Source organism: Ranitomeya imitator, chromosome 4 (genome assembly GCF_032444005.1).
Source record: "Ranitomeya imitator isolate aRanImi1 chromosome 4, aRanImi1.pri, whole genome shotgun sequence".
NCBI classification, from domain to species: Eukaryota; Metazoa; Chordata; class Amphibia; order Anura; family Dendrobatidae; genus Ranitomeya; species Ranitomeya imitator.
In genome coordinates this window covers 539826395-539851594 of record NC_091285.1, presented here as the reverse complement: position 1 = coordinate 539851594, position 25200 = coordinate 539826395, and the positions used below count along the sequence as shown (strand labels likewise).

General features: G+C 43.4%; 1 protein-coding gene across 2 annotated transcripts in view; it reads right to left on the bottom strand.

Moving 5' to 3' along the window:
* Positions 1–25200, bottom strand: part of DET1 (DET1 partner of COP1 E3 ubiquitin ligase) — a 90215-nt gene that overhangs the window by 30997 nt on the left and 34018 nt on the right. For both annotated transcript variants that reach the window (XM_069766233.1, XM_069766234.1), the window contains exons 3-4: positions 22190–22380; positions 18897–19088 (exon numbers count right to left, since the gene is read on the bottom strand). In XM_069766233.1, coding sequence (XP_069622334.1) covers positions 18897–19088; positions 22190–22380 — 383 coding nt within the window. The remainder of the gene's footprint in view (positions 1–18896; positions 19089–22189; positions 22381–25200) is intronic.

Genomic DNA, 25200 nt, shown 5'->3' with positions numbered 1-25200 from the left:
CCGGACAACGATCAGGTTTATTAGCCTGAAATTTCTGCAACACTCTCCGCAAATCAGGGGAGATGGCAGACACAATGACTCCTTCCTTGAGGATACTCGCAGGCTCAGATAACCCCGGAGAGTCGGGCACAAAACTCCTAGACAGAGCATCCGCCTTCACATTTTTAGAGCCCGGAAGGTATGAAACCACAAAATCAAAACGAGCAAAAAATAACGACCAACGGGCCTGTCTAGGATTCAAGCGCTTGGCAGACTCAAGATAAGTAAGGTTCTTATGATCAGTCAAAACCACCACGCGATGCTTAGCACCCTCAAGCCAATGACGCCACTCCTCGAATGCCCACTTCATGGCCAGCAACTCTCGGTTGCCCACATCATAATTACGCTCAGCAGCAGAAAATTTCCTGGAAAAGAAAGCACATGGTTTGAACACTGAGCAACCAGAACCTCTCTGTGACAAAACCGCCCCTGCACCAATCTCAGAAGCATCAACCTCGACCTGGAACGGAAGAGAAACATCAGGTTGACACAACACAGGGGCACAGCAGAAACGACGCTTCAACTCCTGAAAAGCTTCCACGGCAGCAGAAGACCAATTAACCAAATCAGCACCCTTCTTGGTCAAATCGGTCAATGGTCTGGCAATGCTAGAAAAATTACAGATGAAGCGACGATAAAAATTAGCAAAGCCCAGGAATTTCTGCAGACTTTTTAGAGATGTCGGCTGAGTCCAATCCTGGATGGCCTGAACCTTAACCGGATCCATCTCGATAGTAGAAGGGGAAAAGATGAACCCCAAAAATGAAACTTTCTGCACACCGAAGAGACACTTTGATCCCTTCACGAACAAGGAATTAGCACGCAGTACCTGGAAAACCATTCTGACTTGCTTCACATGAGACTCCCAATCATCAGAGAAGATCAAAATGTCATCCAAGTAAACAATCAAGAATTTATCCAGATACTCACGGAAAATGTCATGCATAAAAGACTGAAAAACAGATGGAGCATTGGCAAGTCCAAACGGCATCACCAGATACTCAAAATGACCCTCGGGCGTATTAAATGCCGTTTTCCATTCATCTCCTTGCCTGATTCTCATCAGATTATACGCACCACGAAGATCTATCTTGGTGAACCAACTAGCCCCCTTAATCCGAGCAAACAAGTCAGAAATCAATGGAAAGGGATACTGAAACTTAACAGTGATCTTATTAAGAAGGCGGTAATCAATACACGGTCTTAGCGAACCATCCTTCTTGGCTACAAAAAAGAACCCTGCTCCCAATGGTGACGACGATGGGCGAATATGTCCCTTCTCCAGGGACTCCTTCACATAACTGCGCATAGCGGTGTGTTCAGGTACGGACAAATTAAATAAACGACCCTTAGGGAATTTACTACCAGGAATCAAATCGATAGCACAATCACAATTCCTATGCGGAGGTAGGGCATCAGACTTGGACTCTTCAAATACATCCTGAAAGTCCGACAAGAACTCTGGGATGTCAGAAGGAATGGATGACGAAATAGACAAAAATGGAACATCACCATGTACTCCCTGACAACCCCAGCTGGTTACCGACATAGAGTTCCAATCCAATACTGGATTATGGGTTTGTAGCCATGGCAACCCCAACACGACCACATCATGCAAATTATGCAGTACCAGAAAGCGAATAACTTCCTGATGTGCAGGAGCCATGCACATGGTCAGCTGGGCCCAGTACTGAGGCTTATTCTTGGCCAAAGGTGTAGCATCAATTCCTCTCAACGGAATAGGACACCGCAAAGGCTCCAAGAAAAATCCACAACGTTTAGCATAATCCAAATCCATCAGATTCAGGGCAGCGCCTGAATCCACAAACGCCATGACAGAATACGATGACAAAGAGCACATTAAGGTAATGGACAAAAGGAATTTGGACTGTACAGTACCAATAACGGCAGAGCTATCGAACCGCCTAGTGCGTTTAGGACAATTAGAAATAGCATGAGTAGAATCACCACAATAGAAACACAGTCTGTTCAGACGTCTGTGTTCTTGCCGTTCTACCTTAGTCATAGTCCTGTCGCACTGCATAGGCTCAGGTTTACTCTCAGACAATACCGCCAGATGGTGCACAGATTTACGCTCGCGCAAGCGACGACCGATCTGAATGGCCAAGGACATGGACTCATTCAAACCAGCAGGCATAGGAAATCCCACCATTACATCCTTAAGAGCTTCAGAAAGACCCTTTCTGAACAAAGCCGCTAGTGCAGATTCATTCCACAGAGTGAGTACTGACCACTTTCTAAATTTCTGACAATATACTTCTATATCATCCTGACCCTGGCATAAAGCCAGCAGATTTTTCTCAGCCTGATCCACTGAATTAGGCTCATCGTAAAGCAATCCGAGCGCCAGGAAAAACGCATCGACACTACTCAATGCAGGGTCTCCTGGCGCAAGAGAAAACGCCCAGTCCTGTGGGTCGCCGCGCAAAAAAGAAATAATAATCAAAACCTGTTGAATAGGATTACCAGAAGAATGAGGTTTCAAGGCCAAAAATAGCTTACAATTATTTCTGAAGCTCAGGAACTTAGTTCTGTCACCAAAAAACAAATCAGGAATCGGAATTCTTGGTTCTAGCATCGATTTCTGATCAATAGTATCTTGAATCTTTTGTACATTTACAACGAGATTATCCATTGAGGAGCACAGAGCCTGAATATCCATGTCCACAGCTGTGTCCTGAAGCACTCTAATGTCTAGGGGAAAAAAAAGACTGAAGACAGAGCTAAGAAAAAAAAATGATGTCAGGATTTCTTTTTTCCCTCTATTGGGAATCATTGGTGTTGGCTCCTTGTACTGTTATGGCTGGCAATCAGGCAACACAGCGTGCAGTAATCAGCGCACATACAGAGATCTGGCAATAACCAAAAACAATAGGACAAGCTCTGAGACGTGGAATCTCTGTAGACTGCAGTACCTAATCTATCCTCACACAACTATAAGCAGCAGTGGATTGCGCCTAACAACTACCTATGCAACTCGGCACTGCCTGAGGAGCTGACTAGCCTGAAGATAGAAATACAAGCCTGACTTACCTCAGAGAAATACCCCAAAGGAATAGGCAGCCCCCCACATATAATGACTGTTAGCAAGATGAAAAGACAAACGTAGGAATGAAATAGATTCAGCAAAGTGAGGCCCGATATTCTAGACAGAGCGAGGATAGCAAAGAGAACTATGCAGTCTACAAAAAACCCTAAAACGAAAACCACGCAAAGGGGCAAAAAGACCCACCGTGCCGAACTAACAGCACGGCGGTGCACCCCTTTGCTTCTCAGAGCTTCCAGCAAAAGATAATAGCAAGCTAGACAGAAAAAACAGAAAACAAACTAGAAGCACTTATCTAGCAGAGCAGCAGGCCCAAGGAAAGATGCAGTAGCTCAGATCCAACACTGGAACATTGACAAGGAGCAAGGAAGACAGACTCAGGTGGAGCTAAATAGCAAGGCAGCCAACGAGCTCACCAAAACACCTGAGGGAGGAAGCCCAGAGACTGCAATACCACTTGTGACCACAGAAGTGAACTCAGCCACAGAATTCACAACAGGAGGCCCAGGATGCTTCAATAGCGGCCTTAAGCTCATCCAGAGTGTTGGGTCTTGCGTCTCTCAACTTTCTCTTCACAATATCCCACAGATTCTCTATGGGGTTCAGGTCAGGAGAGTTGGCAGGCCAATTGAGCACAGTAATACCATGGTCAGTAAACCATTTACCAGTGGTTTTAGCACTGTGAGCAGGTGCCAGGTCGTGCTGAAAAATGAAATCTTCATCTCCATAAAGCATTTCAGCCGATGGAAGCATGAAGTGCTCCAAAATCTCCTGATAGCTAGCTGCATTGACCCTGCCCTTGATGAAACACAGTGGACCAACACCAGCAGCTGACATGGCACCCCACACCATCACTGACTGTGGGTACTTGACACTGGACTTCAGGCATTTTGGCATTTCCTTCTCCCCAGTCTTCCTCCAGACTCTGGCACCTTGATTTCCGAATGACATGCAAAATTTGCTTTCATCAGAAAAAAGTACTTGGGACCACTTAGCAACAGTCCAGTGCTGCTTCTCTGTAGCTCAAAAGTGGCTTTACCTGGGGAATGCGGCACCTGTAGCCCATTTCCTGCACACGCCTGTGCACGGTGGCTCTGGATGTTTCCACACCAGACTCAGTCCACTGCTTCCTCAGGTTCCCCAAGGTCTGGAATCGGTCCTTCTCCACAATCTTCCTCAGGGTCCGGTCTCCTCTTCTCGTTGTACAGCGTATTCTGCCACATTGTTTCCTTCCAACACACTTACCATTGAGGTGCCTTGATACAGCACTCTGGGAACAGCCTATTTGTTGAGAAATTTCTTTCTGGGTCTTACCCTCTTGCTTGAGGGTGTCAATGATGGCCTTCTTGACATCTGTCAGGTCGCTAGTCTTACCCATGATGGGGGTTTTGAGTAATGAACCAGGCAGGGAGTTTATAAAAGCCTCAGGTATCTTTTGCATGTGTTTAGAGTTAATTAGTTGATTCAGAAGATTAGGGTAATAGGTCGTTTAGAGAACCTTTTCTTGATATGCTAATTTATTGAGACAGGTTTTTTGGGTTATCAGGAGTTGTATGCCAAAATCATCAGTATTAAAACAATAAAAGACCTGACAAATTTCAGTTGGTGGATAATGAATCTATAATATATGAATGTTTAATTGTAATCATTACATTATGGTAAATAATGAAATTTAACACTATATGCTAATTTTTTGAGAAGGACCTGTACTTCCGTAATAATCATTTTGCTGCAGCAGCTCTGAAAAGGATGGGTGGAACCAAGCTAATGCTCCCACAAGATGTTAGATGGAACTCTGTGGTGGACTGTTTTGAGCAGTATATCAAAAACTGGCCTATTCTGATGACACTTTGTGAAGAAAATCGAGATAAAATAGATGGCACTGTCACGGCCAAAATCCTCAACATTGGGCTTAAGAGAAATGTTGAACATATGCTGAGCTTCTTAAACAAAATACAGAAAAATAGCTGTTTTATTGCGGATGCTGTTGAAATTTGGAAGGAACTGAGTGAACACTTAAAAACAGAACTACACATGGACAGAATTAAATTACAAGCAGTAAACAAACGAATGGGACAAGCACTGACTCCAGCTAATTTTTTGGCAAATATTGTCAATATCCAATATCAGGGTCAAAACCTAAGTGCTGAGGAAGAGGAGTTAGCTATGACATGGGTATCCAGCAATCATCCATCTTTAATGCCAACTATAATAAACTTCAGAGCCAAGGGGGAACCATTCAAGAAATATATGTTTGCGGAAGATATTTTAAGGAAGGTCACACCAGTAAACTGGTGGAAGTCACTTAAGAGCTTGGAGTTAGAGACTGTTCAAGTAATGATTTCACTTTTAACAGCAGTAGCTTCTTCTGCAGGCGTTGAAAGAATATTCTCTTCCTTTGGACTCATTCATTCTAAATTGAGAAATCGGTTGGGACCCAATAAAGCAGGAAAGCTTGTTTTTCTTTTCCAGATTATGAATAGGAACAAAGAAGAAGATGATAATGAAGATGACGACAAGTGAGCTACAGAGGACAGCAGGGACAGTTGTATTTAAGTTTTTCATGTGTCGGCTGGGCTGACAGTCTAAAGGTACCGTCACACTAAGCGACGCTGCAGCGATACCGACAACGATGTCGATCGCTGCAGTGTCGCTGTTTGGTCGCTGGAGAGCTGTCACACAGACAGCTCTCCAGCGACCAACGATCCCGAGGTCCCCGGTAACCAGGGTAAACATCGGGCTACTAAGCGCAGGGCCGCGCTTAGTAACCCGATGTTTACCCTGGTTACCAGCGTAAACGTTAAAAAAACAAATACTACATACTTACCTTCCGCTGTTTGTCCCCCGGCGCTGTGCTTTCCTCTGCACGGTCAGCGCTGGTCAGCCGGAAAGCAGAGCGGTGACGTCACCGCTGTGCTTTCCGGCTGGCTGGCGCTGACACAGGATGCAGGAGGAGTGCAGAGAAGCAGAGCGCCGGGGACAGACAGCTGAAGGTAAGTATGTAGTGTTTGTTTTTTTAACGTTTACGCTTGTAACCAGGGTAAACATCGGGTTACTAAGTGCGGCCCTGCGCTTAGTAACCCGATGTTTACCCTGGTTACCAGTGAAGACATCGCTGGATCGGTGTCACACACGCCGATCCAGCGATGTCAGCGGGAAGTCCAGCGACGAAATAAAGTTCTGGACTTTCCTCAGCGACCAACGATCTCCCAGCAGGGGCCTGATCGTTGGTCGCTGTCACACAACGATTTCCTTAACGATATCGTTGCTACGTCACAAAAAGCAACGATATCATTAACGATATCGTTAACGATATCGTTAAGTGTGACGGTACCTTAAGTTTCTTATAACATATATATATTTTGTTTAGCCAAATTAGTTAACAAACATGGATGTTTGTTCAAGCAAATAACTTATGCTGTAATGTTGTTATTGTTTCAGTTGAATAAATCTATTTAAATTGTTATTAAGGTCAGGATTATTTTTCTCCTTCCTAAGTACAACAGAACAGTGGTGTCCAAATATGAATGATTAACCCATTAAACTGGGGAGAAAAAAGTAATATAAAAAGTGATTCTAAAAATCTTCATCTACTTGCATGTTAAAGTAGCAAGAACTAGTTTAGGTAGAAACTTTGATTTAAATCACTGATTTAAATAAAGCCTTACTGACTAGTGATTTAAATCGTGATTTAAATCGTGATTTAAATCAGTTAGATTTAAATCAAATCCACCCTGCTTGGGGGTTTAATCTAAATCACATTTTTGTGGGTTTTACATGGAAACCCCCAAGTAGGTGCTCAGTGTAGAACATAAGAATGTGATCCCAGCCTTAGTCTGGAAGCGATTGAATAATATTATGTACCATAAAATGTTACCAATTATTATTTATTTATATAGCACCATTAACTCCATGGTGCTGTACATGAGAAAAGGGGTTACATACAGGGTTATAGATATCATTTACAGTAAACAAATTTACACTGACAGACTGGTGGAGAGGACCCTGTCCTTGCGGACTACATTCTACCAATAAAAACCCTAATTTATCACACACAAAACCAGTTCCCACTCAGGTCTGTCATCTGTCACTGGAACTATAGGGTGATCCCACGATACTGGTAGAACAAAGACTTTGAAAAAGCGACATGGCTCCCCTCCCCTCAAATAAAATCCAGTGAATTCTACGCTTCCAAATCCAAATGCCCCACTGTGCCTAAACCACAGTAAGAGGCCACATGTTTGGCATTATAACGGAGAGAAGGCACTTAATTTGCGGGTGTGTATTGGTAGTAACACAAGCTGGGCACAATGTGGCACTACACTGTATGTGGGCACAATGTATGGGTACTAGACTGGCAGATTTGCAATTCTAATGCAAGGTGCGAATGTTACAAAATGGTCACTGCAGCCATAGATGAACTCATTAAGAAGTGCAGTTTCTACAATGGGGACACTTTTGGTGTTTTACTGCTGTTCTGGCACCTTCAGGGCTCCGCAAATGTCACCCACAAACTATTCTAACAAAATCTGTGCTCCAAATGCCAAATAGCGCTGTTTCCTTCTCAGCCCTGACGTGTGGCCTAAGGCCAGGGTCACACTACCGTAGAATACGGACAAGTGCTATGCAAGAAAACATTGCATAGCACTCGGACCAGTGTTAATCTATGGGGAAGCTCACATTACCGTATTTTTTCTCAGGCGCATTAGACGCATGCTGTGATTTTACGTATATTGTCCGAGACTCTGGCGAGCCTATGGGTGCGAGAAAAAAAAAAAAATATAAATCACACAGGACTCGGACCATGCAAGTGCTGTCCGATTTTTACGCACCGGTGTCCTCTGAAAAGCCGGCAATTCATGTGCGCGTACAGAAAAATCACACTGACAAGCTTGAATAAAATAGATATATACAAATAGAATACATAGATATATAGATCCAATACAAGAAATGAGGGCACTCACCAGTCTTCACAGTGATTCGTACTTTATTAATAGAATACAACTTGTTAAAAATCCATGGCCCTGCTACACTGCTCTAAATACTCAGCAGTGAGGGACACTCACTTCAGGAGACTCTCACGTCTCTTCCCGGACTTCATCACCATGAAGGAGGAAGAGGAAACATATATCCTGCTGGGAGAAGAAGAGAGAGCAGTGGAGATAGCAGCGCGGTATGTGAGCGAATGTCATAGACTGCGAGAAAGAGAACTATGATGCCATGGACTATAGCCCCCAACCTGGACCTGCCCCATCCACCTCCCCTATGCCATGGACTATAGCCCCCACAATGGATCTGCCCCATCCACCTCCCCTATGCCATGGACTATAGCCCCCACAATGGATCTGCCCCATCCACCTCCCCTATGCCATGGACTATAGCCCCCACTATAGATCTGCCCCATCCACCTCCTCTATGCCATGGACTATAGCCCCCAACCTGGATCTGCCCCATCCACCTCCCCTATGCCATGGACTATAGCCCCCACAATGGATCTGCCCCCATCCACCTTCCCTATGCCATGGACTATAGCCCCCATCCTGGATCTGCTCCCATACACCTCCCATATGCCATGGACTATAGCCCCCATCCACCTCCCCTATGCTATGGACTATAGCCCCCACAATGGATCTGCCCCCATCCACCTTCCCTACAGCTCCTACCCAACATCCCCACAGTCCCTATCCCTATAGCCTTTATACACTTGCTTTGGCAAAACTGATGTGTATCTGGTCCTGCCAATAAAGCTTCTTTGAATCTGAATCTATCCATGTGTATGTATGTATGTATATATATATATATATATATATATATATATATATATATATATATATATATATATATATATATATATATATATATATATATATATATATATATATATATATATGTGTATGTACAGTGGGGCAAAAAAGTGTTTAGTCAGTCAGCAATAGTGCAAGTTCCACCACTTAAAAAGATGAGAGGCGTCTGTAATTTACATCATAGGTAGACCTCAACTATGGGAGACAAACTGAGAAAAAAAAATCCAGAAAATCACATTGTCTGTTTTTTTATCATTTTATTTGCATATTATGGTGGAAAATAAGTATTTGGTCAGAAACAAACAATCAAGATTTCTGGCTCTCAGAGACCTGTAACTTCTTCTTTAAGAGTCTCCTCTTTCCTCCACTCATTACCTGTAGTAATGGCACCTGTTTAAACTTGTTATCAGTATAAAAAGACACCTGTGCACACCCTCAAACAGTCTGACTCCAAACTCCACTATGGTGAAGACCAAAGAGCTGTCAAAGGACACCAGAAACAAAATTGTAGCCCTGCACCAGGCTGGGAAGACTGAATCTGCAATAGCCAACCAGCTTGGAATGAAGAAATCAACAGTGGGAGCAATAATTAGAAAATGGAAGACATACAAGACCACTGATAATCTCCCTCGATCTGGGGCTCCACGCAAAATCCCACCCCGTGGGGTCAGAATGATCACAAGAACGGTGAGCAAAAATCCCAGAACCACGCGGGGGGACCTAGTGAATGAACTGCAGAGAGCTGGGACCAATGTAACAAGGCCTACCATAAGTAACACACTACGCCACCATGGACTCAGATCCTGCAGTGCCAGACGTGTCCCACTGCTTAAGCCAGTACATGTCCGGGCCCGTCTGAAGTTTGCTAGAGAGCATTTGGATGATCCAGAGGAGTTTTGGGAGAATGTCCTATGGTCTGATGAAACCAAACTGGAACTGTTTGGTAGAAACACAACTTGTCGTGTTTGGAGGAAAAAGAATACTGAGTTGCATCCATCAAACACCATACCTACCTGTAAAGCATGGTGGTGGAAACATCATGCTTTGGGGCTGTTTCTCTGCAAAGGGGCCAGGACGACTGATCCGGGTACATGAAAGAATGAATGGGGCCATGTATCGTGAGATTTTGAGTGCAAACCTCCTTCCATCAGCAAGGGCATTGAGGATGAAACGTGGCTGGGTATTTCAACATGACAATGATCCAAAGCACACTGCCAGGGCAACGAAGGAGTGGCTTCGTAAGAAGCATTTCAAGGTCCTGGAGTGGCCTAGCCAGTCTCCAGATCTCAACCCTATAGAAAACCTTTGGAGGGAGTTGAAAGTCCGTGTTGCCAAGCGAAAAGCCAAAAACATCACTGCTCTAGAGGAGATCTGCATGGAGGAATGGGCCAACATACCAACAACAGTGTGTGGCAACCTTGTGAAGACTTACAGAAAACGTTTGACCTCTGTCATTGCCAACAAAGGATATATTACAAAGTATTGAGATGAAATTTTGTTTCTGACCAAATACTTATTTTCCACCATAATATGCAAATAAAATGATAAAAAAACAGACAATGTGATTTTCTGGATTTTTTTTTCTCAGTTTGTCTCCCATAGTTGAGGTCTACCTATGATGTAAATTACAGACGCCTCTCATCTTTTTAAATGGTGGAACTTGCACTATTGCTGACTGACTAAATACTTTTTTGCCCCACTGTATGTATGTATGTATATATATATATATGTGTGTGTGTGTGTGTGTGTGTGTGTGTGTGTGTGTGTGTGTGTGTGTGTGTGTGTGTGTGTATATATGTATATGTATATATATATATATATATATATGTATATATGTATGTATGTATGTATGTATGTATGTATGTATGTATGTATGTATGTATGTATATATATATATATATATATATATATATATATATATATATATATATTAGCTGAAGAGCCCGGCGTTGCCTGGGCATAGTAAATATCTGAGGTTAGTTTATAGCACCTCACGTCTCTTATTTTCCCATCATGCCTCTCATTTTCCCCCTCAATCCTCTCATTCCCCCTTAACACTGTCATTTTCCAATCACTCCACTATTTTCCCTCACTCCTTATCATTTTCACCTCACACCCCTCATTTTCACCTCAGTATATACGTTTGTTATCTCCCTTACATATAGTATACACCTGTATGTCTTCTCTTGTATATAGTATATACCTGTATGCCATCTCCCCTGTAAATAGTATATACCTGCTGTAATAATAATCTTTATTTTTATATAGCGCTAACATATTCCGCAGCGCTTTACAGGTTGCACACAATATCATCGCTGTCCCCGTTGGGGCTCACAATCTAAATTTCCTATCAGTATGTCTTTGGAATGTGGGAGGAAACCGGAGTACCCGGAGGAAACCCACGCAAACATGGAGAGAACATACAAACTCTTAGCAGATGTTGTCCTTAGCGGGGCTTGAACCCAGGACTCCAGCGCTGCAAAGCTGCTGTGCTATCCACTGCGCCACCGTGCTGCCCGTGTATATTGTATATACCCATGTGTCATCTCCTCCTGTATATATTATATACCTGTATGTCATCGCTTCTTTATATACTATATACCTGTATGTCATCTCCTCCTATATATAGTATATACCTGTATATCATCTCCTGTATATAGTATATACCTGTGTGTCATCTCCTCCTGTATATAGTATATACCTGTGTGTCATCTCCTCCTGTATATAGTATATACCTGTGTGTCATCTCCTCCTGTATATAGTATATACTTGTGTGTCATCTCTCCTGTATATAGTACTAAATTGGCAACCTGATAAATCCCCAGCCATCAGTAAGCCCTCCCCCCTGGCAGTATATATTAGCTCACACATACACATAATAGACAGGTCATGTGACTGACAGCTGCCGTATTTCCTATATGATACGTTTGTTGCTCTTGTAGTTTGTCTGCTTATTAATCAGATTTTTATTTTTGAAGGATAATTCCAGACTTGTGTGTGTTTTAGGGCGAGTTTCATGTGTCATGTTGTGTGTGTTGAGTTGCATGTGGCGACATGCATGTAGCGACTTTTGTGAAATAAGTTTTGTGTGGCGACATGAGTTTAGCAACTTTTTGTGTGTCGAGTTGCATGTGACAGGTTAGTGTAGCAAGTTGTGTGCAGCAAGTTTTGCGCATGGCGAGTTTTGCACGTGGCGAGTTTTATGTGTGGTGCGTTTTGAGCATGTTCAAGTTTTGAGTGAGGCAACTTTTGCATGTGTTGCAACTTTTGTGCATGTAGCAATTTTTCCGCGGGTGCAAGTTTTGCGTGTGGCGAGTTTTCCATGAGGTGAGTTTTGCACGTGTGGCGAGTTTTGCGTGAGCCTAGTTTTGCATGTGGCGAGTTTTGAGCGGCGACTTTTGTGTTTCAACTTTTATGTGGCGAGGTTGGTGTATGTGTGGTGAAATGTGTGCTAAGGGTGGTATATGCATTCAAGCATGTGGTAGTTTGTGGCGCCTTTTGTGTGTGTGTTCATATCCCCGTGTGTGGTAAGTATCCCATGTCCCTTAGCATCTGTACGGTATATACTCTTTGGCGCCATCGCTCTCACTCTTTAAGTCCCCCTTGTTCACATCTGGCATCTGTCAATTTGCCTCCAACACTTTTCCTTTCACTTTTTCCCTATTATGTAGATAGGGGCAAAATTGTTTGGTGAATTGGAACGCGCGGGGTTAAAATTAAAAGGTAGGGGGCGCTGCATAGTTTCCCCAGAATATGCATGGAGGCCGTAGGAATGCATGGCAGTCGCAGGCATAACTATGGTAATGAGACAAAGTCTGGCATTATTGTGAATGGCAGGTGTGTGTCACAGAGGAAGATACTCTGCACTGTAAGCCTGAAGTAAGGTTGTTCTTGGACCTGTAGTCCCACAAGCATTCGTGTTGTTTTAGAGGGAGGCTTTCAGGGCTAGTTTGAGAGCTGGGCGGGTCGAACTAGCCACACACACACCACCCATCTATGGGAGTGGTTACAGCTTGATAATGTGACCAGGGTGAGGATCACATGGTTCCTGTGTATGGACCTCAATGGATCTTGGCTGGAAGGTCCTGTGAGATGAATGGCCTGGGTGTTGGGAGGTCCAGAGTGGGGAGCGGATCCCTGAAGAGCACCTGGTGATGCCGTGGTCCTGAGTTGCCACTGTGTTGGGAGGTTGTGTGTGTGTGGACCGCATCCCTGAAGAGCACGAGGTGAGGCCTAGGACCTGCAGAGTCAGTGACGGCTACTGTGTTGGGGAAAATAACATCCTTCGGTGGGTCTGGAACTGACTGGTGTATGTCTGTCAGGCGAATTGGTGATCCCTGTAAGGCAGCTTTACCTGGGAGAGAGGACTGACAAGGAGTCAGAAGGTGGAGCAGGAGCTCCCGTAAGGTACCTCCACAGACTGTTGGTGCTTAATGTGTTCCATGAACTAATGAATTGTGCAGCATGCGGTCACCCATGGCAACTGGACAATGTAAGGTCTAGTGTCTGTGATATGAAGCCGTATATGAACTGATGTAATGAACTGTTCATGGTTGTGATTTATGATACCTGAATAAACCGAATAGACTGTTTTGTGTTAAAAAAAAACCGTGCCCACGTGCATTCATCCCGTTACCAAGCGAGTATTCCGCTACCCGTTAATGAGCGCTATCTCACAATATGCATATTACATGGATATATAGAGGAAAGGATGATAATTCATCTGCCGTGTTCTGTAAAATCACCGACAGGATAGAAGAGATGGATTACATACAGTAAATACAAATCACGTAGAGTCCCTCTATAATTAATAACCAGCAAAGGCTATGCAGACAGCAGCGGGCTGATATTAATAGCCTAGGAAGGGACCATGGATACCATGGATCAGCTCTCAGCCATCCCAGAAAAGGCACATTTCTAAGATGTGCCAATTCTGGCACTTATCCTCGCTCTTCCCACTTGCCCTGTAGCGGTGGCAAGTGGGGTGATAGTTGTGGGCGCATATAGTAGCATTTAGCTGATGATTGGTATAATAAGTTAACGTTTAGGATAAGTGTACTTATGTATTAAATGTTACTGTCCTTAACAGAGTCTATATTTGCCAATAGGCATGATACTACCGTTTGTACCACAGCAATACTTATTGGGATAGGAATTTTTTTTTTTATTATAAATCATGAATTGCCTGGGGTATTACTAATATAAGATGTCCTTAAATTGAGTGAGTTATGCATCTGCTGCTTTTTCTGTATCATGTCCCATATACCGTATATACTCGAGTATAAGCCGACCCGAGTATAAGCCGAGGCACCTAACTTTGCCATGGAAAACTGGATAAGTTTATTGACTTGAGTACAAGCAGAGTATGTATTGTCCCCTCATCCCTGTCCTGCTATATATGGCTCCCCCTGTCCTGTCCTGCTCTGTGTGACTCCCCCTCCCCCCCCCCGTCCTGCTCTGTGTGACTCCCCCTGTTCTATGCATGGCTCCCCACCGGCAGCATCTTGTATGCCTGGCTCCCCGTCCCATCCTTGTATGCATGGCTCCCCCATCCCATCCTTGAACGCATGGCTCCCCCCGTTCCATCTTGTATGCATGGCTCCCCCCGTTCCATCTTGTATGCATGGCTCCCCCCGTTCCATCTTGCATGCATGGCTTCCCCGTCCCATCTTGTATGCATGGCTTCCCTGTCCCATCTTGTATGCATGTGTGATATGCCATGTGGGTATCATTTTTGTGTATATTTCTATTTTACTTATTTTCATGGTGTTCTCTTGTAGAAGGAGTTATTTGCTAATTGATGAATGGCTGTTGCTGCCATTTGATATCAGCCCCCACAGCACTGTACGGATTGCTAATATGCCAATGACATGTTGTCCTAGCTTGTTGAAACAATGAGCTCCCGAGACCTTCCCCTTCCTGACCTGTGAATGAGGAGGGAGACTTAAAATATCAGGGAAGTGAGACACAGATCAGATTAGATCAGTCCTGTATGGAATGATGAAAGAGTATATGGACTATGCTATCCTCCGTCTGCTGGATTGTTGGACTTTTATCCGGTTACTGAACTGCATTCGTGTTCTGGACTATTTTATCCTTTGTGTGGTGGATCGTATATGGACCTTTCGTATTTTTGCCTAAATAAAGGTCTTGGAGTTACTCACTATTCTCTTGCTCTGTTGATTATGTGTTACCGGAGAAGGACCCGAGACATGGCTGGGCGCCCCCGTCCTCTTCACCCTCCTCGCACCCTCGCTGAACATCCCTGCATCTCCGTTGTCCCTGCGCAGTAGCTTCTTCCTGTGCTGAACGGTCACGTGGTACTGCTCATTAAGATCATGAATATGTGCTACACGCCTATGGGAGTGGAGTCACGTGCATATTCATTACCTTAATGAGCGGTACCACCTGATTGCTGAACACAGCTACATGAAAGAGCTTCCTGCGCCGGGAAAGAGATGCAGGGATGGAGGTGCAGCGACAGAGGGCGAGTATCGATGTTTTATGGAAGCTGGATGCTGCCGGCTTTCTGGACCATGACTCGTGTATAAGCCGAGGGGGGCGTTTTCAGCACAAAAAAAAATGTGGAGGCCACACACACTATTGGATCAGCCTGTAATTCATTTTCCACTTTGATTTTGAGTATCATTCCAACTTCAGACCTCAATGGGATATTAATTTTGATTTACGTTGATCATTTTTAGGTTTCATTGTTCTCAATGCATTCTACTATGTAATGAATAAAGATTTGCAACCGGAATATATAATTCAGTGAAATCTAGGATGTGGTATTTTATTGTTCCCTTCAATTTTTTTTTAAAGCAGTGTATTTAAAATGTATTGCTTTTTTTTGTTCATGACACCACTTAAAAAATTAAATTAGAAAGTGATCAAAAAGTCCTATTTAAAAATAATACCAAACACTACAGCTTCTTCTGCAAAAACAAGTACTCACACAACTTCATCTACTGAAAAGATTTTTTTTAAGTTACGGTTTTTGAAAAAAAATGTCAAAACATAAACACTATCCTTGTGCACATATTCACAGAATAAAACATAACAATCAGACCTAACAGAGAACAGTGTTTAAAAAAAATTAACAAATTCAGAATTTACCGTATATACTCGAGTATAAGCCGAGATTTTCAGCCCAAATTTTTGGGCTGAAAGTGCCCCTCTCGGCTTATACTCGAGTCACGGTAGCGGTGGGGTCGGCGGGTGAGGGCGCTAAGGTATACTTACCTAGTCCCAGCGATCCTCGCGCTGTCCCTGCCTTCCTCCCCGTCTTCTGTGCTGCAGCTTCTACCCCTCTTCAGCGGTCACGTGGGACCGCTCATTACAGAAATGAATAGGCGGCTCCACCTCCCATAGGGGTGGAGCCGCCTATTCATTTCTCTAATCAGCGGTGCCGGTGACCGCTGACAGGAAGAGGCTGCAGCACAGAAGACGGGGAGGAAGGCAGGGACAGCGCGAGGATCGCTGGGACTAGGTGAGTATGTTATATTTACCTGTCCACGTTCCAGCCGCCGGGCGTCGCTCCATCTTCCCGACGTCTGCGCTCTGACTGTTCAGGTCAGAGGGCGCGATGACGCATATAGTGAGCGCGGCGCCCTCTGCCTGATCAGTCAGAGCGGGGAGACGCCGGAACGAGACGCTGGGAGCTGCAATCAAGAGAGGTGAGTATGTGTTTGTTTTTTTTTATTGCAGCAGCAGCGGCCATGGCACAGATTTATGTGCAGCATCTATGGGGCACAATGAACGCTGCAGAGCACTGTATGGGGCATCTGTGCAGCATCTATGGGGCACAATGAACGCTGCAGAGCAATATATGGGGCATCTGTGCAGCATCTATGGGGCACAATGAACGCTGCAGAGCAATATATGGGGCATCTGTGCAGCATCTATGGGGCACAATGAACGCTGCAGAGCACTATATGGGGCATCTGTGCAGCATCTATGGGGCACAATGAACGCTGCAGAGCAATATATGGGGCATCTGTGCAGCATCTATGGGGCACAATGAACGCTGCAGAGCAATATATGGGGCATCTGTGCAGCATCTATGGGGCACAATGAACGCTGCAGAGCACTATATGGGGCATCTGTGCAGCATCTATGGGGCAATATGAACGGTGCAGAGCACTATGGGGCATCTGTGCAGCATCTATGGGGCAATATGAACGGTGCAGAGCACTGTATGGGGCACAGATATTGGGCAAAAATGAACGGTGCAGAGCATATATGGGGCACAGATATGGGGCAATATGAACGGTGCAGAGCAATATATATAACAGCTATGGGGAAATAATGATCTATTTTTATTTTTGAAATTCACCGGTAAATGCTGCATTTCCACCCTAGGCTTATACTTGAGTCAATAAGTTTTCCCAGTTTTTTGTGGCAAAATTAGGGGGTCGGCTTATACTCGGGTCGGCTTATACTCGAGTATATACGGTATTTTGTTCCGAGTGCAAAAAAAAGTGATAAGAAAGTAGCATGAACCAAAAAATAGAAATAAAAACTAGTATATCACACACAAAATAAGCCCACATACAGCTTCAATAATGGAATAAAATTATACATATTTGTTAGTCATATATGTACTCACTATAAAATAAAGCCAAAACGTATTTTGTGCAGCACAGTGAATAATGTACAATTCAATACACAAAAAAGAGTGGCAGAATTGCTGTCTTGTTTATAAGTTAATGAAAGCTGATTAATAACTTACATATACTCCAATATAAATGCCACTGACACATACAATTCATCCCAAAAACAAGTCCTTATATGACTATGTTCCCAAAAATTAAAATGATTGCTCCTCTGTTATGTGCCAATAGAGAAGCTTCACAAAAAAAAAAAGGTCTGGGATAAAGGACATATCTGTCTGTGACGCTAGCAGGCTGTGTTAAATATACTGAAAGCAAAATACCATATATACTCGAGTATAAGCCAACCAGAGTATAAGCCGAGACCCCTAATTTTTCCACAAAAAAACTGGGAAAACTTATTGACTCGAGTATAAGCCTAGGGTGGGAAATGCAGCAGGTACTGGTTAATTTAAAAAATAAACACGTCATCGCGCCCTCTGACCTGAACGTCACAGCCAGAGGATGCGGTGGAAAGGGGACAGGTGAGTATTGAATGGCTCACCCTCCCCCGTCATACTCACCTAATACTCCTGGTGCAGTCTCTGCATGTCCCTGCTTCTCCGATGGTCTCCGGTGCCGGCAGCTTGTTCCTGTGTTCAGCGGTCACATGGTACCGCTCATTAAAGTAATGAATATGCGCTTCACGCCTATGGGAGTAGAGTCGCGTGCATATTCCTGAACACAGGAACAAGCTGCTGGCGCCGGAGACAATCTGAGAAGCAGAGACCGTGCCAGGAGGGGGAGAGTATGATGGGACAGCCGCCACTCCCCCTCCCCCGCCGACCCCCTGGGACAATGACTCGAGTATAAGCCGAGAGGGGCACTTTCAGCCTAAAAAAAATGGGTTGAAAATCTCGGCTTGTACTAGAGTTTATACGGAAATATAGAAATATAAATGGAAGCAAGACATTAGTTAAAAAAAACAAAAAAAAAATAACACATTTATCCCTTACAGTAAATGTTGAATATAAAAACTAAAAAAGCAACATCAGAATTATTGTTTTTGTCCTATGCCTCCAAAAAAAAAAAAAAAAAATAGAAAAACAAATAAATAAAAAAGTGTTTAAAAAAATTGCATATACTGAAAAATGCTACAAAAGGTTTTGGTCTTGGAAGACAAAGAAAAAAAATTATTGCTAGCTAAAATGCATGCAGGGGGTTAAAAAAATATTAAAAAAAAGACATGCATAGCATGAACATATTAGTGAGATAAGTAAAGGCATGTAGTAATCAATGACCAACAATAGAAGACATAACTGAAAGAAATCCTTAAGTATAATAGGCAATACATGATAATAAGCACATTGCCAGACGCACTGGGCTTTGACGTACCTGATTGGGTGATCGCCGCAGGTTTTAGGCCTCTCCATAACAGAGACCCACTTATCATCGTAGCTGAAGAGAGAGAGGTCAAGGTAAGGACTACCACTATAAGACTGTGCGCTGATAGGCAGCTGGCTCAGAAGCCTCCTCACCGCTTCAGTGTGGCCTCCATACTTGGCATTCACAATTGTATCTTTGAACCTAAAAGCACAGAGATTCACGTTAATGCATGGTGCATCGGTAATGAAGGGCCATGACACTATATTCTATACCTGCAGCAATAAACAAACACAGTACACACGTATACAGGTCACAATAACAATACCTTAGATTATAAGCAAGGAATGTCTAATGGCAGATGATCTAAGGCTTAGCACATCTGCCACTAGACAATCATTGGTTATTTCTTAAAGGGAATTTGTCATGAGTATACAGCCCCTAAAACACCGCGGGAACTGACTACAAACGATCTCACGGAAATATCCCCTGCAGCAAAAATAAAATATAACATTCTTAAGTATTGCACACAATCTGGGAATAATGGACAGTCATGAGAAAAACAAGAGTACCCCCCTCTTTGATTTCTATGGTTCCACATTTTTTATGCTTTCTTATGTAGCGCCATCATATTGCACACTGCTTTAAAGACATTATCATCCCAATTAGTATGTCTTTGGAGTGTGTGAAGACGCAAAAGAACCTGGACGAAACCAACGCAAACACGGGAGGACATACATGCTCTCCGAACCACAGGTAACATGAACCAGACCTTGATTGTGGAGAAAACATACCGTATATACTCGAGTATAAGCTGACCCGAGTATAAGCCGAGGTACCTAATTTTACCTCAAAAACTGGGAAAACTTATTGAATCGAGTATACGCCGAGAGGGGGGGAGATGCCGCAGCTACTGGGTCCATAAGTCTCCCCTCTCCCTGCAAGTCTTCCCTCTCCCCATCGGTCCACGAGTCTCTCATGGGGGTGTTTCTTAGCCACTTCTGCACAGTAGCGGCGAGTCTCCCCTTTCCCTGTTGGTCCTCAAGTTTCCCATGGGGGTGTTTCTTACCTACTTCTACATAGCTGCGACCACAGCAGAGAAGCGCCATCCTGTCATGCATTGAGTCCTAGAGGTAGCGGCGTGCCGGTAACCTCTGGAGCAAGCGGTAGCGGAGTAGTGCCATCTGGTCACGTACACGTATGGAGTCCCGGAGGTAGCGGCATGCCGGTAAAGTATGGAGCAGCAGTAGCAGTCGTGGAGGCAAGCGGCAGCCAAACGGCAGGTGGAGATTGCGGGAGGCCTGTATTTTCGCTGCGCACACTTTACTTCTAGTCCCCCTCATTATGGCTTATGAATATTCGTGACATCACCGGAAGTGAAGTTGGCGGAACTGAAAATACAGGCCGCCCGCAACCTCCACCTGCCGTATGACTACTGTTTGCATCCACGACTACTGCGCTATATGTTACCAGCACGCCGGTACCTCCGCGTCTCCATACATGACAGGATGGCACCACTCCCGCTTGCTCCATAGATTACCGGCACTCCGCTTCCCTCAGAGACTCAATACATGTCATGATACGCCACTGCTGCTATAAAGGAGGGGGTAATAAACACCCCCAGGGAAGAGAGACGGACCAGGGGAGAAGGGAGACAGACCGGTGGGGGTGACTCGAGTATAAGCTGAGGGGCACCTTCAGCCTAAAAAATGGGCTGAAAATCTCGGCTTATACTCGAGTATACACGGTAGTTTAAATTGCCTTGGGAATCTTCGATAGAGACCTGTCAATCACCTGGTGCAGTGCAGGGTGAAGCCAGCTGGAGGCAGCGTCGGACTAGTATTGTCACTGCCTATGGTTCCCTGCCAGCTCTTCAAACAATATGTTCTCTAAAACGCTGGAGCATTTAAAAAAGATATATACTGTATATATGGCCACAATCGTGGAGCTAGGATCCAAGGCATGCTTCCCATGCAGTGTTGGACTGGGTTGCCAGTGCCTACAAGTAACATTGATTCTAGGGCTCCCTCTGTTCAATTACATGTAAATATTACATTTCTCCATTTCACACTAATAATAAAAAACTTGGTAGTTTGTTAAAAGAAGATGAGATGCAGTTTTTGCACATAGTGATTCAATTATCAACTACAGTTCATAAGGGGGGCGGTGGGGGGGGTGGGCTCACTACTGCAAAGGAACACGGGGGAATTCACCTGTCCCTTGGTGGTCCAATCTGAGCCTGTGGTTTCAACAGGATGAATTGCGTGGCAGGCTCCCTGTAACATGCTTACTGAGGACTTTAGAGTCTGAGCTGTAGCTCTTGAGCTTTTTGCATTTTCTATGAGAATTGCAGTCTGATATTTAGCTGTATTTGTTGAGACATTCACCACTAGTGAATAATCTTTCTCATTGTAGAATAATGGACTCCAAATTCTTTAGAAATGGTCTTATAAGTCCTTCACAAATTGATGGGCAGCAGCAATTTACGCAGCTACCAAACATGTATAGTTTTTTTTATTTAAGCAGTGTAAAAAATATTTTACGCGTGATGCTATTTTTCAAGACTCGCAATGTTTTCAATTTTCGGGATGTGGGGTTGGGTGGTAAAAATAAAATAAGTTTTTTGCTCCCTGTGCTGGTGTTTTAATTATACTATTTTGGGGAAAATACAACATTTTGATCACCCCTTATTGCACTTTATTCCAATGTTGCAGCGACCAAAAAAATCAATTCTGTTTCGTTTTTTTCTCGTTACCCAGCTTACCGATCAGATTAATTCATAAGGATGAATATGAGAACAGAGAATCCCAAAAATGCCCCCACAGGCCGCCCAGGAGCACGAGAATCTCATTAACTGAAAACTGCAAATAAAGAACAACCACAAGATGGATTTCATCAACAAAGGTATCATTTTAAACACTTTAACAGCGTCAACCTAACAGTGCCTGTAGTTTACTGAACACAATCCTGACCGGTTCGGTAGGGTGTATGGTCAACCTTATGGAGGACAGTTATGTACAACGTCCAATCTCACCAAGTTGACCCTTTCCGTGTGCACTACACGTGTGGAGATAAACATCTAGCGCTTAAATGTAACTGCTGTAATCAGAAATCGCTCTAATCGCAGTAGTTAAACCCCATAGATGCCTCTGTCAATTGTGGCAACGGCATTTCGGCAATTGTTCTTTACTGCCAACGATCAAAGTAATGGAATATCCTAGCAAAATATCATCACTTGGAAATACACCTTTATAGAATCTTACATGTGTTAATTGAATCCCAGAAAACAACATAGCATATCTGACCTGCGCTGGATCTGTCTGGCAAAGTTGTTGCTGGAGGCAGAGCAGGGGAACTGCACGGCTTCACTGTGAAGGGTAGCATTCCGGAAAAGGTCGCAGAAGTTCTCAAACAGCTCCAACAGCTCATTGGATGTGTTCTCAAAGACCGCAATTACTTCTGTGGTAACCATATTATATACCACAAAAAAAGAGGGCTGCGAGAAGACAAAACACAAGTCCAGGATAAAAGATTCAGAAATAATCATCTATCACACTGTGCCGTACTATGCAACGTGACATTTTCTATTGCACTTTTCTACAGTTCATTTTCCTTCTTTCAAATATTGTGTTCTCAAAAACAAATCAATGTCAATGAGTGAGAATTCTAAGCTGCCAATTACCAGTGCTCAAAAAATAAAGGAACACAAAGGAGTTGTCCCATGAACAAAGTATATTTTATTTTTTAATAGATCTTAGAATACAACTACGTTTCACAATGGGATGTGTTAAAAAAAATGTTCATGTCCCGAGATAATCTTATAAATGTGCCCTTTCTGTGTGCTGTGTAATGTCGAAGTCTGACTGTGCAGGAACATAACACATCTCCTGGGGAGAAATCAAAAGAGAGTATACAGACACAACAGCATAGGATCACAGCTGATTCTGTGGGATAAAACAAGTTTTTAAACAGAGAAAAGTTTTTTTCTTATAGAAACCAACAGCTGCACAGTCCCATGCGTCCTCCAGCATCCAGGAGCTGTTTTATAATCAGACCATGTTCCTGTATGGTTAGACAGAGTAGGGGCACATTTATAGGATTATATCAGCATAGGAACCTTTGTTTTTTCGAACACATCCAACTTGTGAAGCTTTTTTAATTCCAAGATCTATGGATTAAATTGTCCTTTGCTCAAAGGACAACTCCTTTAACATCTTTAGGCTACTTTCACACTAGCCTCGGGCTACCTTGGGTTACCGACGCTAGCGTTGTTTGCGCCGCACAACGGGTGCAGCGGATGCAGATTTTCATCGCATCCGCCGCCCCATTGTGAGGTGCAGGGAGGTGGGGGAGGAGTTCCGGCCGCACATGCGCGGTCGGAAAAAGCAGTCCGTCGGCAGCAAAAAACGTTACATGTAGCGTTTTTTGCTCCCGGCGGTCCGCCACAACACGGCGCAACCATCGCACGACGGTTGCGACATGTGGCAATGCGTCGCTAATGTTAATCTATGGGGCAAAAACGCATCCTGCAAACAACTTTGCAGGATGCGTTTTTTCCCATAAACGACGCATTGCGACATATTGCAAAAAACTCTAGTGTGAAAGTAGCCTTACCCCCAAGCATGTTTGCACCTTCATGACAAGGCCAAATTTTACAATTCGGACCAGTGTCCCTTCATGCGGTAAGTTTTTTTTGTGACACATTGTACTTAATGCTGGTGGTAAAATTTCTTCGAATTGACTTGTGTTTATTTGTGAAAAAATGGAAATTTGGAAAAAATTTAGAAAATTTTGCATTTTTCAAACTTTTATTTTTTACGTCCTCAAATCACAGAGTTATTTTACACAAAACTTGTTCATAAATAACATTTTCCAAATGTTTACTTTACATCAGCACAAGTTTTTAAACATTTTTTTTCCGTCAGTAAGATATAAGGGTTAAAAGTTGACCAGCGATTTCTTAAAAAAAAAAAAAAAAGTTTTATAAATTACCCAATACTCAGTCTAAAAACTGCATCCCTCAGGGTGTCCAAAATTATATTCAAGAAGCTTACTAACCCTTCAAGTGCTTCACAGGAATTTTTGGAATGTGAAACTTTTTTTTTTTTTTTTCACAAAAATATTACTTTTGCCCTCTATTTTTATTTTATTTTTGCAAGAGTAACAGAAAAAAATTGACCACAAAATTTGTTGTGCAATTTGTCCAGAGTATGACGATACCCCAAATGTGGGGGAAAAAACTACTGTTTGGGCGTATGGCAGGGCTTGGTAGGGAAAGAATGAAATTTGACTTTTTGAAAGCAAAATTTGCTGGAATATTTAGCGGACATCATGTTGTATTTGGAAATCCCCTGATGTGCCTACACAGTGGAAATCCCCCACAAGTGATCCCATTTTGGAAACTAACCCCTCAAGGAATGTATCTAGATGTGTTGTGAGCACCTTGAACCCCCAGGTTGTTCCCAGAAGTTTGTAACGTAGAGCCATGAAAAAAAAAAATGAAAAAAAAAAAATCACAGGACTGGTTTGAGGGTGCCATGTCACATTGGCAGAGCCCCTGAGGTGCCAGAACAGCAGAACCTCCCACAAGTATCCCCATTTTCCAAACTACACTTTTCAATGAATTCATCTAGGGGTGCAGTGATCATAGTGCCACCAAAGGTGTGTCAAAGAATTTTATAACATTGGGAAGTAAAAGAAAAGATTATTACAATTTTACCATCAAAATGAAGTTTTAGGCCCAGATTTTACATTTTCGCAATTTTGGGAAATGTGCAAAAATGGCACCAAACTTGAAAGTCTATTGAAAGTAGAAATACTCCATATGTGGCTGTAGAGTTCTCCTTAGCCACACGGTGAGACATGGGAGGGACGGAGCGCTCTTTGCCTTCCTGGAGCGCATACGTTTCTAAAATACTTTGCAGACTCCATATACAGAGGACCCCAAGTGCTAGAAGAGCAAAATACCCCTTCAAGTGGCCCCATTTTAGAAATTATACCCCTTTGGGAATTTATCTTCAAGTGTAGAGATGATTTTGACTCCATGGGTATTTTCCAGAAACAAGCAGTATTGGATGTTGCTGACAGGAAATTGCAAACTGCTTTTGTAGTGACCAGCGAATCTGGACCAGCTCATGTTTCTGAAGACACGCTTCCTTAAATAATAATAATCTTCATTTATATAGCGCCAACATATTCTGCAGCGCTTTACAGTTTAACAGTTTCAAACGCAAGTCATAAGTAACAACGTTAACAATAATTAAAGCAAAATAAGACAACCCTGCTCATGAGAGCTTACAATCTACAATGAGGTGGG